Raw genomic sequence first — 15,611 nt, forward strand, 5'->3', positions numbered from 1 at the left:
AGAGGACTTCCCAGGGACTTGTCTGCATGCCAAAGAGCCAGCTCCTCTCACTCTCCATCCTGGGCTCCTGTGCCAGCCACCTGAGGATGGGGGAGCAGTGGCCCTTCTTACCCACCTGCTCCTCTGCCTTTCCCAGCAATGGATGCTCTGGGTGAGCCTCTTCCCTTTCTGTGTGGTAAGGGACCTCACTACAGGGCTCTGGGGTCAAGAAGGCCGAGCAGGCAGGTGGAGAGGCCACGAATCCCTAGGGAGCTCCTCACCTGGCCTTCTCCCACCCCTCCTACCTCCCAGAGGCACTTACGCTCATTCTGAATGCTTGCTGTTAGTTCCGATGGGTTAGCATTGCGAAGGGGAGAAAAGAAGACATCAGTTACTGGTTATTGGTTATCAGGCATGACTAATCGCCTAGGTATCCTCACGCCCCAGAATGCAGGGAGAGGGGTGAGGTGGGTGTGGGGGCGTCCCTGTGCAGGGGCTCGCTCCTCCCAGCTGCAGAGCTCAGTGGAAGAGCCAAGCAGGGGTGGGGCCACACCCACTGAACGCATGAACCCAGCCATGGAGAAGATGACACCTCTCCGGGGAGATCAAACCACACAGTTGAGACCAGCTTCTGACCAAATGACGCTGCAGGTGAGTCCAAATATCAGAAGTGACAATGCTGCCTGAAAGGGGCCGGGCTCTGGAGATGCTGCCGTCACCTCTAGATGCCATCGAGGGAAGTGGGTTCCTTGGCCAACGGTGCCAGGGTGAGGCTGAGGTGCCAGGGAGGGTGTGGATCTGACCACTGCCACAGGGCAAAGCTCCAGGGGCCCAGCCAGGCCCACAGGCCTCACTCTTCCCACTGCACCTTCTTCCCTCACTGTCTCCTCCTTTCCCTTCCTTTGGAAAACTCTAGGGACAGATGAATCGTCGTTGCCCCGCTCACGGCAGAAGTACATGGCCCTCTGGAGATCCCGCTTCTGAATACTGCGGGGATGAAACCGAGCCCACCGCTCCTTTCTGTGCTTTTCACAAAGGGGGTCAAGGGGCAGGTGGCACAACTCTTCCCCAGCCCTCACCTGAGATGAGGGCTCCTGTACGGGTGTGTGCGTGTTTGAGGGTCGGGCTTCTCAAACTTTGACAAGCATATGAATCACCTGGGGGGTCTGGCTAAAATGCAGGCTCTGATTCAGGAGATGCTGCATCTCTGACAAGCAGCCAGGCAATGCTGATGCTGGTGGTCTGTGGACCACGCTTTGAGTAGAAAGGTTTTAGATGTATGTTCTTTGTGGGGACAAGGTCTTGGTTAACATTTGTCTGCAGAAAAGAGAACGTGTTGCTGTAACTTTTCAAGATGTCTTTTCCTGATGATTACATGAGAAAGTGACTTGCCACTCTTACTTCACGCTGGCGCAGATGTCAGGTACTGTGCTGGTGTGTGGGCTGACCTTTCCAGAGTGAGGGCTCCTGGGGGAAGCAGAAGCTGCTGGTGAGAGCCATGGTGACCTAGAGGCTTTCTAACTCGACCACAGTGAGCTGTGGAAGAGGAGTTTAGGGGCTCAGGGAGGGGGCAGCCTAGAGAAGGCAGAGTTAAGACAGGACCGAGAGATGCAGGAAGAGTCACGAGAGAGCGAAGACAGACATCAGGGAAGAGAGGTGGAGTGTGGCAGGAATAGGGCCCTACCACACACGCTGTCAGTAGTGACAGTCTTGAGAGTAAGATCCACAAAAAGGTTCAAAACAATTCTTTCAGGCAGGCCAGCGTTGTGTGGCCTGCTGGAACACTGAAGAGAAATTCTGTCTGCTTTACCATTTGCCTAGGGTCCTGGGCAGGAAACAAAAAGGGATGAAAAGTCCAGGGGAAAAGCAGAAATATATGGTTTCTGAACACATGCTCTGTGGAGCTCCCCACTGCAGCATCTTCATCCACATGTGGTTTTCCTGCTAGGAAAACCAAGAGAGGCCATTCTGAGGAGCCAGCGGCGTTGCCATGAAGGGGAGGGGGAGAGGGGCCATTTTCAGGAGAGGCAAGGCTGACACCTAACCCACTTTTTCTGACCACCAGCCCAGGCCCTTGTTTTCTTCATCTCAAGACACAGCTGACGTGTCTTGGGTCCTCACATACAGCGGAGGGCTCTGTCCTTGCCCTGGATGGGAAGTCTGACAAAGGATCTCATTTGCCCATGTGGGCTTCAAGCCTCTCTTTTATGGGATCAAAGGCAGGTTCAATGGAAGGAGCCCCAGACATTGTTCAGGGAATCTCAAATTCTTGGAAGGGAAGTCACTCAGTTAAGGTCATGCAGGAAGTCTGTTACAGAACTGGAATGAGAACCAGCTCTCCTGCTGCCTGGTCCAGAGCTTTTTTCACAAATCCACTTCTCGGCCAGAGAAGTGAGTTGCCCAGGGCGGGCCTTGGCACTCTATTCTCCTTGACATCTTGGACAGAGGTGAGTGAGGGGCAAGACTCGGCGGGGGAGACTCTCAGGACACTGTCCCCAGCCCCACATTGAAATCAGGCCACGGGCCTCTTGAGAAGCTACTTGCCTAAAGACGCAATGACATCTGCAGCCACCAATGTGCTACCAAGGAGTTTATTACAGGGACACAATCAATCCAGAAGACAAGCTACCACAGCGGGAAGACGGGGTGGGGGGGGCCTCCTGCCTAGGGACAACTCCCCGCCCCGCCCTCCTGTGTCACACCACCTGCCCTTTTCTCCTTCTATGGAACTGGCTGGATGACGTTGTCAAGTGGAGAATGAATTTGCTCTTTTGGTTTCCAAGGGGGAAGAATCTTCCAATGGGCTCTGCAGGGGGTAAGGCAGATGGCTGCCCAGTCTGCAAGCTTCCTTGATTCACGTACCTCTCTTCTTTCCCTGGCTCTGATATCTACAGCACCAGCACCCATCCTTTGAAGGACGGAGTGTGTGTGTATGTGGCAGGGGTTGGGGGGGCTGTTGTTGTTGAGGCCATCCTGCAGCACTACTTGGGATGACGGTGAGGAGGAAATGTTTCTCCTACCCCACTGCCCTCCTCTGCAGGTTCCTTGGAGAAAAATGCCGAGTCTCTTGATGTGGGGCGGAGGATGGAGGGGCAAACTGTCAGCAGACTCACTTTTTGGCCAACCCACTCTGGTTGATGAGGTGACTCTTTGCTTTCTTCAAAGGTCACACTGTTCTCCTTGGGGCTGGTGATGAGCGGAGGGGCGAGTAGGAGGAGGGTGTGTATGACTCCATTGGCAGAGCAGTGGGAGCTAGAGGCCCGGCGCTTCAATGAGGGATTGTGTAGCAGCCCAGGGCTCTGCTCCAGGGAGCCTGCTGTGCCCAAACTCCCAACAGCAGAAGCAACTCCCCATCCTCAAGGCATGGATAACACCCCCCGAAGGGGCAAGCGAGTGGAAGGGCACAGCTGGCAGGGCAGCCTCTGGCCTGAGCACCCAGGCCCTCCCAGCCAACACACAGGGCGAGTTAAGAGTGCCTGATCTTAGGCTGTTTCCATGTCTTGGCTCTTGTGAATAATGCTGCAATGAACACGGGGGAGTAGATGTCTTTCCTGCCTTCTGGGACAACATGGAAGGCCCTTGAGGGCATTATGCTAAGTGGAATAAGTCAGACAGAGAAGGACAAATACTGTATGTTCTCACTTATATGTGGAATCTGAAAAAGTCAAACTCAAAGAAAAAGGGAGTAGAGTGGTGGGGGCTGGGGGCAGGGGACGTGGGGAGATGCTGGTCAAGGGGAACAAACTCCCAAATATAAGATGAGTAAGTGCTGGGGGTCTAATTACAGCACGGTGGCTATAATTAACAGTATTGTATTATATACTTGAAAGTTAAGAGAGTGGATCTTAAAAGTTATCACCACACACACACAAAGCTAATTATGTGAGGGGATGGATGTGCTAACTCAGCTTACTGTGCCAATTATTTAGCAACATATACGTGTATCAAATCACCACATTGTGCGCCTTAAACTTACATGAGTTATGTGTCCATAATATCTCAATAAAGCTGGGGGGAAGAAAACAGAAGGCCTGGTCTTTCCCCAGCCCATTCCACTGGCCTCCGCCTGGGGAGAGACGGAGGGACGGGTGCGGATCACCTGGGAGGGAGAAGCCTGGCTGGAGAGGGACTTCCTCCCAGGGCACTAGGGCCTCTCTGAAGGGCTTCCCTTTCTCTGGTCTTGTGTTCAGCTCTCGTGGGCTCATTCTGGGTGTCGCCATGGCCACTGCGCCTGCAGCAACCAGGGGGGCGCAGTGCGTAGGAGGCACGCTCTGGGCAGGCGGCATGAGCTTCCTGTGGTGACACAGCGTGGGGCATGGGGAACGGTGCCACAGAAGGACCCACCTCTTCACTCAGAGAGGCGCTGTGGTCACATGCTGGCTCTGCCGCTTATGAGCTGGAGAAAACGGCCTTCTCTGCACCTCAGTTTTCTAACCTGTCAGCTACGGATGATACCTACTTCACGGATGAGCTGTGAGAATCACGGAGATGACACCTGTAAAGCACTTAGCTCTCTGCCAGGCATATAGCAGCTGCTATTCCACTGAGTTCCAAGAAGAACTAGAAGGAAGCAGGATGACCAGCGGTAGGGGCGGGGCATGTCGAGTGCCAAACTGGGGGCAGTCAAGAGACCTGAGTCCTTGTGACTCCATCGCCCATTTGCTGTGTGACCCTGAGTTTCCATGAAGGCAATACAGGAAGGCGGATCCTCCAGGCCCTCCTCATGGACACTGTGGTGGGGAGGCGGCGGGGGCGGGGGGGGGGGGAGGTGGTGAAGGGGCAGTGGTGGGGAGGCCGCAGCACTTGCAGCTCTCTGCCCCCTGTGGCCGTACTTTGGACACACTGATTGCTTGGGCACCTGCCCGTGCCTCCAACAGACCTTTAGAAATCCAGATCCCTAACACCGACCTATATGTTCACCTTCAGGAACCCCTCACCCACTAGCCCCGGGGATCAAAGTGGCAGGCGAGTGAGTGAGGAGAAATGAGCCTTCACCACTTCCTTGATAACCCAATTTCTCTGCACCCCCTCCTCCCCAGGGACGTGGCCTTATCATGCTCCTTATTAGACTGTCTGCCTGGGACTGTTAATGAGAGACTCTCCTCGAGCCAGCAGTGCAGATGGTCTCCATGGGAACGGCTCCTCTCACAACTCCCTTCTTCCCGCTAAGTGTACACACACACACACACACACACACTTGGGACTCCTGGGAAGGCAGCAGGAGCCTTGCCCATCTTGCTTCTGGGTCCAACTCATAGTTTCCATCGGCTTTCTCTCATCCCAAACTGCTCACTCCTCTGGGCAGTTATTATTCGTGAAGTGGGGTAAGAGGGGGCTAAGAAGACTGCAACTCTTCACTGGCTATGCTAATTCCAAGCCCCAGGGTCTGGCTTTGGAGAGCTCAGTGGGGACTTCTTGGAGGCTATATTACCCTCCCACCCTCCCAGACATCCGTCACCTGGAGAGAGCCCAAGTCTACATTGGCATCATGTGGGTCCCATCTATTCCTGGAAGCAAGGATCAGGGACAGAGATGGTGTGCCCATATCATAGCATTGGGATGGCAAGATGTCCTGGAAGAAGTGTCAGAATTGTGACAAAGGTGGTACACACCTAAATGCAGGGCCAAAGAGCACAGCTGCCAGTCAATGGGCCATTTATGAATGTAACAACAGATGTGACTGGCGGAGACACGGCTGTTAGATTAGTATTCTGAGCCCCTTACTTTATGATTCTGATGGCCAAATCACACCTGCACTATGGGAAACCATGACATAGATTTTACTTTTCAACTTTACCATGGGAAAGCTGGAAACAAACAGAGGGAAGCAGTGCTTGGTTCTCCCACAGGGGCATTATGATGGGGCTCTACTTTAATGTCTCATTTAGCCACACTCTTTTGCAAAATAATCCCTTTCCCAACCCTCCCCAGGCCATCCATCCTCCTGATCAGTCCAGTCAAGAGGGCCTGAAGGGTCCAGTTCAGATATGGGAAAGGCAAATAAGAACTGCCCACTACACTTGGTCCCTGGAAACTCTGCTTCGAAGGGCAAGTCAAAACCACAGAGGCCCCTGGAGGGGAGTGGAGGGAAGAAGTCTCGAGTGACACTCAGACTTCCAAACTCTGCCACCTCTGGTCCTATTCAGCAGGCTTCAGGCAGGCCAAGCGCCAGCTCAGCCACAGCCCTGAGAGACCCCGCCACGACTTGGTCTCAGGTTCCCAAACATGAGCCCGCTGCACCAAGTCTTTGGAGGGAAGCCCAGAATCCATGGCTTCCCCTCTCCCGAACCTTCTCAGAATGGTCTTAACTCTCCCCTGACCTCCCCTACCCTCAACTCCTCTGCCCTAAATCAGGAGAATAAAAGAAAAGGACGGAGCAGAACTCACGATCCATAGGAATCTCAATGGCCCCGCTGAGGCTGAGGAGGCAGAGGAGGAGGGCTGCATGGACCCAGGGTGGCAGCTGCTGCCAGGCCATCCTCAGCACTGGGCCCCGCTCCCTGCTCCCCAGCCCGCAGGGTCTGGCCGCCTCCAGCTGCTGTAACTGGGCCTCCTGGATAGCGCTCAGCTGTGGAAAGAAATACAACGATAAGTGAGGTTTTTTGAACTCATGGTTGTTCTAGCAATCCTACAGGGCCTGAAGGGTCTCCTCAAGGGTCCCCTTGGTCACAGACTGGTGTTCTAAAACAGGGTTTCTTAACCTTGTTCTATTGACATTTGGGACCCAACAATTCTTTGTGTGGGACACTGTCTTGGGTATTAATGTAGGATGGTTAGCAGCACCCCTGGCCTCTACTGACTAGATACCAGTAGAGCCCACTCCTGCCCCTAATCAAATACGTCTCTAGACATTACCAACCGTCCCCTGGAGGACAAAAACATCCCCAGTTGAGAACTACTATTCTGGAAGGAACGGCAGCTCTGCATATAACAGTCATGAGAACAAACACTGGCCCCCAGGCCCGCATCTAGAGGACGCCATGCACTGGGCCAGTAAGAAACACACTAATCTTGCAGCTCCTCTGAACCACATGTCCCGAGTGGGCCTGGGGCTGAGTATGTTTGGGGTAGGGGCACAGAGACAAGATCACATTGCTGTCCTCTGATCCAGGGAGAGGGGGGCAGGGGGAAGACGCCAGGGGGGCAGGGGGAGAGAGGTGAGACTTGGTTGCCCAAGGATTTTTTCTTTTAAATGAATGACTTCTGTAGCTATTTTGTGCAGCTAAGGTGCGCCAGTCCCTGATGTTGTCCCTGTAGAGATAATGGCAGTGCCTGGCATCCCCAGGAGAAGGGGATGCTAGGGGGCTGGTAGAATGAGCAACATTACGACAGCCCAATGTTCACATCCTCAAGAAATCATTCCAGGGCCTACAGGGGGAGGGGTTAAACATGGCTGTCCAAGGAACCTGGAATGGGTTTTCCTTTTCTCTCCTCCTGGGAGAGAGGAGCAAGAATGACCTCGAGCTGACACTCACATACAGAGCTTGAAGATCGCCCAAGGTTCTGAAACACGGAGTCTTAAAAATTGGTCCAGTTTGCTGGTCCACCATGGGGTCAAGTCAAAGAGGACAGCAGGAGGTGGCATCCCCAGATTTCCTGGACTAATAGCCACCTACCAAAATGGACACACTGCTCTCCTATTCCTGCTCCATTTGGCAGCACCTTGAAGCCTGCTCTCCCCTGTACCCCCACCATCGCCCATCTCTCCTGACTGGGGGTGTAGGGTTGGGAGCGGGGCTCCAGGCTTGCTCCTGGGAGACAAGGTCATGCTTCTGAGACCTGGAGGAGGAGGATACCTCCCTTCTGCCAGGACATGAGGCAAGCTAAAGGATTCTGATTCAGATTTCAGCAGTTTCTTTCCTGGAAGCTGGGCCCAACACCAGCCCCCAACCGCAGGTACATTTCTGGACTCCAACCACTCGCCTCCCTCCCTGTTACTTCCATCTTGGTTTTGGTCACCATCACTTCATGCCAGTCACTACAGCAGCTTCCTAAGTGGTCTCCCCACTTTTACTCTCACCGTCTATTCATTCTCCACCCATAACTTGAGCTGTCACTTCTAAAGTACAAATATACACGTGCCACTCCCCTAGGCAAACTCACTAGCTCCCTGCAGCCTGAAGTTAAAGCTGAAGTCCACAACACGGCTCCGAGGCCTGCCTAATGCAGCCCCTCTGCATCTCGCCTCTCATCTCCCTCCCCTCGTGTTCCATGTTCCAGCCAACACGGCTCTTCTCCCAGGTCTCTCGGCACACGGTGCTGTCGTACCGACTGCCTTCTGCACGGATTAACTTCTGTCTAAAACACTCTTTGGATCTGCCCTCTCTCATTAGGATTTGCCAAATGTGACTCATGTGGCCCTTGTCTGCACTCCTGCACACCATTTATGCCCCCGTTATAGCACACGTCACTTGTATTCATTCCAAAGGCCACCTGTCTGTATCCCTATAAAAGGGCAGGTGCCTCATCTTGTTTATTCCTAGAATCTAACATAATGCCTAAAACACAGCAGGTGCTCAAAAATACATGATGGATGGATGAAAAAATGAACAAATGAATGACTGACTGGATGAAATAAACCACTTGGTCAAGTGTGGTTTTTTTTGTTTTTAACCTCATGTTTCCCCAGAAAACCACCAGGTGGTGCAGGAGAGCACCTACTTGGGACCTGGGAGCTCTAGCTAGAAGGCATCCCAGGAGGTCTTTGGTTCTTCCTCCTAACTCCCTGAGATGGTCCTGACACTGTCTCAGAGAGCCCGCTAACTCCTCTCCTTGGCTCCTACATCGCCAAAGACCAGACTCAGGTTATCCAGCTGAAACCTTAGTGCCGAGGGAACCAGCACTAGGGGAAGGCTCAGTGTTCCTTCAGAGAGGACCGTGGGGACGGCTCCAGCCTTGGCTCCAGGACCACCATGTTTTGTTCAGGAGCTGCCAAACAGTAGAAAGCAATGGGAAGGAGAAAGAGAGCTTATTCTGGGAATCTTGATGGAAAAAGGAAGCCAGCAGCTATTCATTAACTAGAAACACACTGGCAGGAAAAAAGCCCAATTATTTGGGGTGCTTTTAACTTACAATTTAAAAACACAGTATAAAAAGAATATAGAGATCATCACATTTAGCTGTTTGACAATTCTCTCTCACTCTTCTCTCTGGAATCCAGTTTTTCCAATAAAACCTTAAAAAAGGGAGAGAATTTAAAGATTATCCAGCTTTATGCAATCCTCTTACTTTTCAGACAAGGAAACGAGAGCCCAGAAAGGGGAAGTGATTTGCTTAAGGTCCCCCAGCTGGTTAGCAGCAAAGCTAGGAGAAGAAACCAGGTCTCCTGACTCCTAGCCCAGAGTTTTTCCACCCAATTTCCCTCTCTCTCGATATGTAGGAAAGTTCCAGAGTAAAGTTGCTATTTAAAAAGGAAATGTATAGTTTGGCAGTTCCTCAAAAAATTAAACATAGAATTACCACATGACCCCGTATTTCTACTCCTAAGAATTAAAAACGGGTATACTCATACAAGTACATATACACCTACGTTCACAGCGGCATCATTCACAACAGCCAAAACATGGAAGCAGCCCAAATGTCCATCAGCAGATGAATGAATAAACAACTTGCAGTATATCCATACCATGAAATATTATTCAGCCACAGAAAATAATGAAGGATGGATACATGCTACAATGTGGATGAAACCCAAGGATATCACGCTCAGTGAGAGAAGCCAGACACAAAAGGTCATATACCGAATGCTCTCATTTATATGAAATATCCAAAATACGTAAATCCATGGAGACAGAACACAAATTGTGGTTACCAGAGTCAGAGGGGAAGGGGGAATGGGGAACATTGCTTAACAGGTATGGGGTTTCCTTCTGGGATGATGATGATGTCTGGAACTAGACAGAGGAGATGGTTGCACAGTGTGAATGTACTAAATGCACTAAATTGTTCACTTTGACATTTATGTTATGTTATGTATGTTAATTTTATGTTACCTGAATTTTACCCCAATGAAAAAGAAATGTATAACACTGGTGTCTATATGTGCTCATAAAGATAAAAGAGCAGAGGATAAGGAAGGTGGGTTATTCCACATGGGCATATAGGCACCCTCAGCTCCCTGGGGCCAGGTCCTCTCAGCCTGGAAGATAGGCACACAGCTGGACACTCTTCCCGTACATCCTGAGGGAATTTCCACCCAAGTCAAAGGAAGGGGAGAGTCAACCGCTGTCTGGGCATAGGGGTTCTGGTGTGCACACAAAGAATCCAGCGCAGAGTGAGGAGAGAGACGCCCTGCCTGAAGGCACCCCTACATCACCAAGGCTCACAGTTCCCCCATCCTGGTAACCAGGGGAAAAGGGCAAGGGCAGCCGCTTCTAACCTAAAGCAAGTGAATTCACGCTTCCAACCAAATCTTAGTTTTCACGCTATCTTGCTGTATGGCCCAGTCTCATAATATCTCAGGTTCCTCTCCTGGTCCTTCCAATGACTCAAGAGGTTATCACTGGGGTAGAGTAGCAGCCCATCCAGACAGGGGGTGGAGCAGTCAAGGCCCTTCGACGGGAATGCCATCTAACTATGGAACATCCAGGGGAGGAACAAGGAAAATCCCACATCCTGTGGGAGGGCAGATCGAAGCTGCAGAAAGGGCCGTGACAACTGGCTTGGAATGCTGGAAGAGGGCATGGAATTTTTCTGTTTAGCTCCACGAGGCAAAACTAGGACCAGGTGCTTCTCTGAGATGCAAGGAAGAATTGTCTAATAAATACAGCCATCCTACAATACCATCCACGAAAACGAAACACATGACCCACACACGCTACCAACACGATGTGTGTGAAGGCTCCTTTTATATCGAATCAACCAGGTAAGAGGTGCAGTGTAAGGATATAAAATATACTAGAGGGGGTGTATTGCAGGGAGAGAGAGTGAGGAAAAGAACAAAAATAAGTAAAACCAAAAGAGAAATTCTGTGTGGACTGATGGTGCATATGAACTGGGGAATATGATTAATTTCATTGTGTATCTGAGGTCCCCCCAACCCCAGGTGTGAAAAGAAAAGCAAAAAAAATAGAGAGAAGAGAATCACTGTAACATGAAATCTTCTGCCATGTGAAGTAGAGAGGTCACTGTTCCTAAAGACTCCAAACGCCATTTGGTCAGGCGCCTTGTTGACAATGTGCCCACGCGGGAAGGGAACTGGATGCTCATTGGAATCACCTGGGCACCATTTAAATACACAGATCCCTGGACCCTCAGACTTCTAGGTAGGGGCCAAATCAGGCCTGCAGACTAAAAAAAAAATTTTTTCTTTTTTTTTTTTTTGTTTGTGAGGAAGATCAGCCCTGAGCTAACATCCATGCCAATCCTCCTCTTTTTTGCTGAGGAAGACCGGCCCTGAGCTAACATCTATTGCCAATCCTCCTCCTTTTTTTTTCCCCCAAAGCCCCAGTAGATAGTTGTATGTCATAGCTGCACATCCTTCTAGTTGCTGTATGTGGGACGCAGCCTCAGCATGGCCGAAGAAGCGGTGTGTCAGTGCACGCCTGGGATCCGAACCCGGGCCGCTGGCAGCAGAGCACGCACACTTAACCGCTAAGCCACGGGGCCGCCCCCCCCCCAATTTTTTTTTTAATTTGAATGCCCTTAGAACCTCTGTTATCTTATGTGGGGGTGCTTTATACACCTAGGCAATTCCCCTGCACTCAAGGCCTTTAAATGTGCAAGCCTTGTGGGAGATTCGGATTCAAAATGTCTGAGATGGGGCCTGGGAAAGCGTGTGAGTTGGGTGATGATCAGCCACTGGTGGGGACCGCTGGACATGACAGCCTCATGGTCAGGTTCAAAAGCACTGGCTGTGCAGGAAGACGCCTGGGTCTGAAGCCGCCCCCACTTATGAGGCGGCACCACGGGCAAGTACTGAACCTTCACAGCTTTGATAGTAACAGCACCTGTTCAGAGGGCTGCTGTGGTGGCAACACACAATTCCTATAAAGCCCTCAGCAAAGACGGACCAGGGGGTAGGAGCTCCATAAACGTTTGCTGCCACCCCCAAGAGGGCGCGAAGCTCGTGGGGATGAAGAAAGCACTCTGGCTGCCTATGAGACACGACCAGCAACAGCGGCAAGTGGTAATCACAAGGAAATTATCCAGCCACAATCACAGCCTGCTTTCCCATTTTTCCTTTTTTCTGGGTGCTGGTTTGCTTTCTTTGCCCAGACTGGGGAGCCCCTGGTGTTGATTCCACAACCTGTCCCTGGCAGAAGGACAGACAAGAGGCCCACAGCTCCCGCAAGCTGTTGCCGTCGGGAGCTCCCCACATTCCCGCAGCCCCATTCTGGGCAGGCTGCGCCGGTGGTCACATCACAGCGGAAGCGACGGGGGAGAAAAGACTGGGGGGCTGAGACACGGCTCAGCTGGCAGCTCTGTGTCCCCGGGGCAGAACCTGCCTTGGACTTTTGGACGGAAGTCAGTGAGCCATTCATTCACTTAACAGACCTGGCAGCAAGCACTGATCCAGAGAATATACATGGGGACAAGACAGAAGGTTTCTCTGCTTTTATGGAGCTCACGTTCCAGCAGGGAACACAGGACATAAAGGTTGAACAAAAAAGTCAGGTGGCAGTAAGTGCACACAACCCAACCTGCACACAGGGGTTTATCGCAGCCTTATTCACAACTGCCAGTACTTGGAGGCCACCAAGATGTCCTTCAGCAGGTGAATGGGTACATAAACAGTTTCAACTGTGTACAGTCCAGACAATGGATTATTACCCAGCACTGAAAAGAGACGAGCTATCAAGCCCTGAAAACACATGGAGGAACCTTAAATGCATATTACTGAGTGACAGAAGCCCATCTGAAAAGGCAACATACTGTATGATTCCAACTACACATTTTGGAAACAGCAACACTATGGAGACCGTGAAAAATCAGTGGTTGCCAGGGGCTTGGGGGAGGGAGGCATGAAGAGATAGAGCACAGAGGATATTTAGGGCACTGAAAACCCTCTGTATGGTATTATAATGATGGGTACATGTCATCATACATTTGTCCAAACCCACAGACTGTACACCACCAAGACTGACTCCTAATGTAAACTATGAACTTTGGGTGATTACGATGCGTCAGTGTAGGTTCATCAGTCGTAACAAATGTATCACCTTGGTGGGGGATGCTGATAATGAGGGAGGCTATGTTTTGGGGCAGGGGGGATATGGGAAATCTCTGTACCTTCCACTCAATTTTGCAGTGAATCTAACAGTGCTTTAAAAAACAAAGTTTATTAAAAAACAAAAAGAACATCACAATACAGCAATGTGATAAGGGAAATGAATGGTCAAGGAAGGCTTTTGTGAGAAGGTGACGTTGACCAAGATCTAAATGGCAAGGAGGAGCTACCTTGTAAAGATGGGTCAGAAAAACATCCCAGGTAGGGAGAACTACTTGTGCAAAGGTCCTGCGGCAGGAAGCAGATGCGTCCATGCAAGGAACTGAAAGAAGCTAGTGTGGCTGGAGCTTGGAGGGCACGTGAGGAAGAATGGCACAAGTCATGGTCAGAGACAGAGTCAAAGGCACACTCACGGAGGGCTTTGAAGGTCAAAGTAAGGAGTTTAAATGATATTCTAAGCATGTCAGGAAGCTATTGCAGGGTTCTAAGTGGTGGAGTGCCTCATGAGATTTGTTTGTAAAGACCGCTCTGGCTGCTCTGTGGAGGGCGGAATGTAGAGAGGCGACAGTGGAAGCAGGAGACCAGTTAGGAGGCTGCAGGCAAGGCCAGCCCCTCTGTTCCAAAGCCAGAATCTTCACCACCGTTTCCATGAAATCACCCAGTGTAGCCGGCCTCACGGTCTGCCGGGGTTACATATACACCGGGACATGAGGAGAGAGCTGAAAGATTTAAGAATCTCTTAGTGCTGGGTTTTCTCGCTGGGTCCAGAGGAGCCCGGTGGTTCTTTGGACATGCCTCAGGGGCCTTCTCCAAGGGGCGCTTGGGTAGGGGGGAGCAGGTGGGACTCAGGCCTCCACCCTACTCTTACCAGAGCTGCTTCACAGTCTGTTTTACATTGGGGTTCTGCACAAGGTTTTATCTGAAGAAAGGATTCTATTAGTAAAACAAAGAACCGAAAACCCTGTGCAAAAGCCTGACTTTGCAAATACAGAAAGCCTGCACCCAGAGGAACAATGTGCGGGGGCAACAGCAAGGCCGGGTGTGAGGAGGAACACACCGGGCGGGGCCGCAGGACTGGACTTGGGAGACCCTGGGCTTCCCACGCTGAGGCCTGGGGTGCTCTCCAGGCTCGGTGGCTTCTCGGGACTGCTTCCCAACCCCCGATGCCCCTAGTCAACCTCCCCTCCCATTCCCACCACAGCCCTTTGCACCCTTCACGTCTCTCCTGAAACGCGCTTCAAGAGCCCTCCCCGGTCAGGCCCTTGCCTCCCTGCTCCTCTCGTCTTTCCCCATCCCCTCCTCGCCCTCTGTCACCCTGAATTATTTCTAGTTCCATGAATGGTCCTCTCTCACCCACCCGTTGAGGGAAGACTACACAGACGGTGGCCAGACCACGTATGACAACAGAAGCCTGACCCACGACCTCTGTCGCAATCGGCCCAGGATGGTCAAGACCTGGTCAGCGACTACAGCTTCCCTATTCCACCACCAGCACTTCCAACTCAAGACCGGGCAGGGAGAGGAGAGAGCTCCCCAAATCAAGGACACAGCCCAGGCAGCCCACCTCTGCTGCCCACGGCAGACCCAGCACACCGGCAGCCTTCTTTTTTCACTACAGAGCTTGTCCTCTCCCCTCTCTGCCTTTGAGTCTCTGCCAAATGCAAGTGATGGTGGCTGAGGCCTTGCTACAGCAGCTCTGAATAAGTAGCCTCCGCTTGTTCTCATTTGGGTGGGCTTTGTTTATTTCCACACTAATTTATCTAAATCACTCTCTTTTCCTAGTCTGCCTTTTCTGCTCTCACCCAACTCTTTGTTATCTTCCAGGCTCAGGGTGGGTGACACCTCCTCTGGGAAGCCTTCCTTGGTTTCCCTGCACCACCTCTTCCCACCAAGGCTGGATTAGGTCCTCATCCTCTGTGCTCTCAGACAGTTCTGGGACAACTCACTGTAACGAGTGCTAGGTCTTGGTGTAGACTGTCATCTCCCCTACTACACGATGAGTTCCTTGAGGCTGGGGACAGTGTCCTATTCAACTTGCACAATGTCAAGCATCCAGAGAACCTAGTGGGCATTTCCTGGATGTTTATCCAACTTCCTTGCTACCCTCCTCCCATCCACTGTACCTGTTGAGTCTGCTGGTGCTGCCATTACAGAATACCACAGACTGGAGAATCACCTCTCACAGTTCTGGATGCTGGCAGCCCACCATCAAGGTGTCAGCAGGGTGGTTTTTTCCACAGCCTCTCTCTCCTTGACTTGCAAACGTCCGCCTTCTTGCTGTGTCCTCACAGGGCCTTTCCTCGGTACACACGCATCACTGGTGCCTCTTCCTCTTCTTAAAAGGACACCAGGCATATCGGATTAGGGGCCCACCCTCATTTAACCCTAATTACTTCTTTAAAGGCCCTATTTCCAGATGCAGTCACATCTCAGGTTAGAGCTTCAACACAGCGATTTGGGGGGG

General features: G+C 51.6%; 1 protein-coding gene across 6 annotated transcripts in view; it reads right to left on the reverse strand.

Annotated features, from left to right (window-relative positions):
* The window catches only part of NFASC (neurofascin), a 180,941-nt gene that overhangs the window by 67,724 nt on the left and 97,606 nt on the right, over nt 1–15,611 (reverse strand). For 4 of the 6 annotated variants that reach the window (XM_058540252.1, XM_058540251.1, XM_058540250.1 and 1 more), the window contains exons 3-4: nt 6,367–6,547; nt 302–319 (exon numbers count right to left, since the gene is read on the reverse strand). In XM_058540252.1, coding sequence (XP_058396235.1) covers nt 302–319; nt 6,367–6,547 — 199 coding nt within the window. The remainder of the gene's footprint in view (nt 1–301; nt 320–6,366; nt 6,548–15,611) is intronic. The other 2 variants (XM_058540253.1, XM_058540249.1) reach the window with 1 other exon arrangement.

The sequence above is a fragment of the Diceros bicornis genome, chromosome 4 (genome assembly GCF_020826845.1).
Source record: "Diceros bicornis minor isolate mBicDic1 chromosome 4, mDicBic1.mat.cur, whole genome shotgun sequence".
In the NCBI taxonomy this organism is placed as follows: Eukaryota; Metazoa; Chordata; class Mammalia; order Perissodactyla; family Rhinocerotidae; genus Diceros; species Diceros bicornis.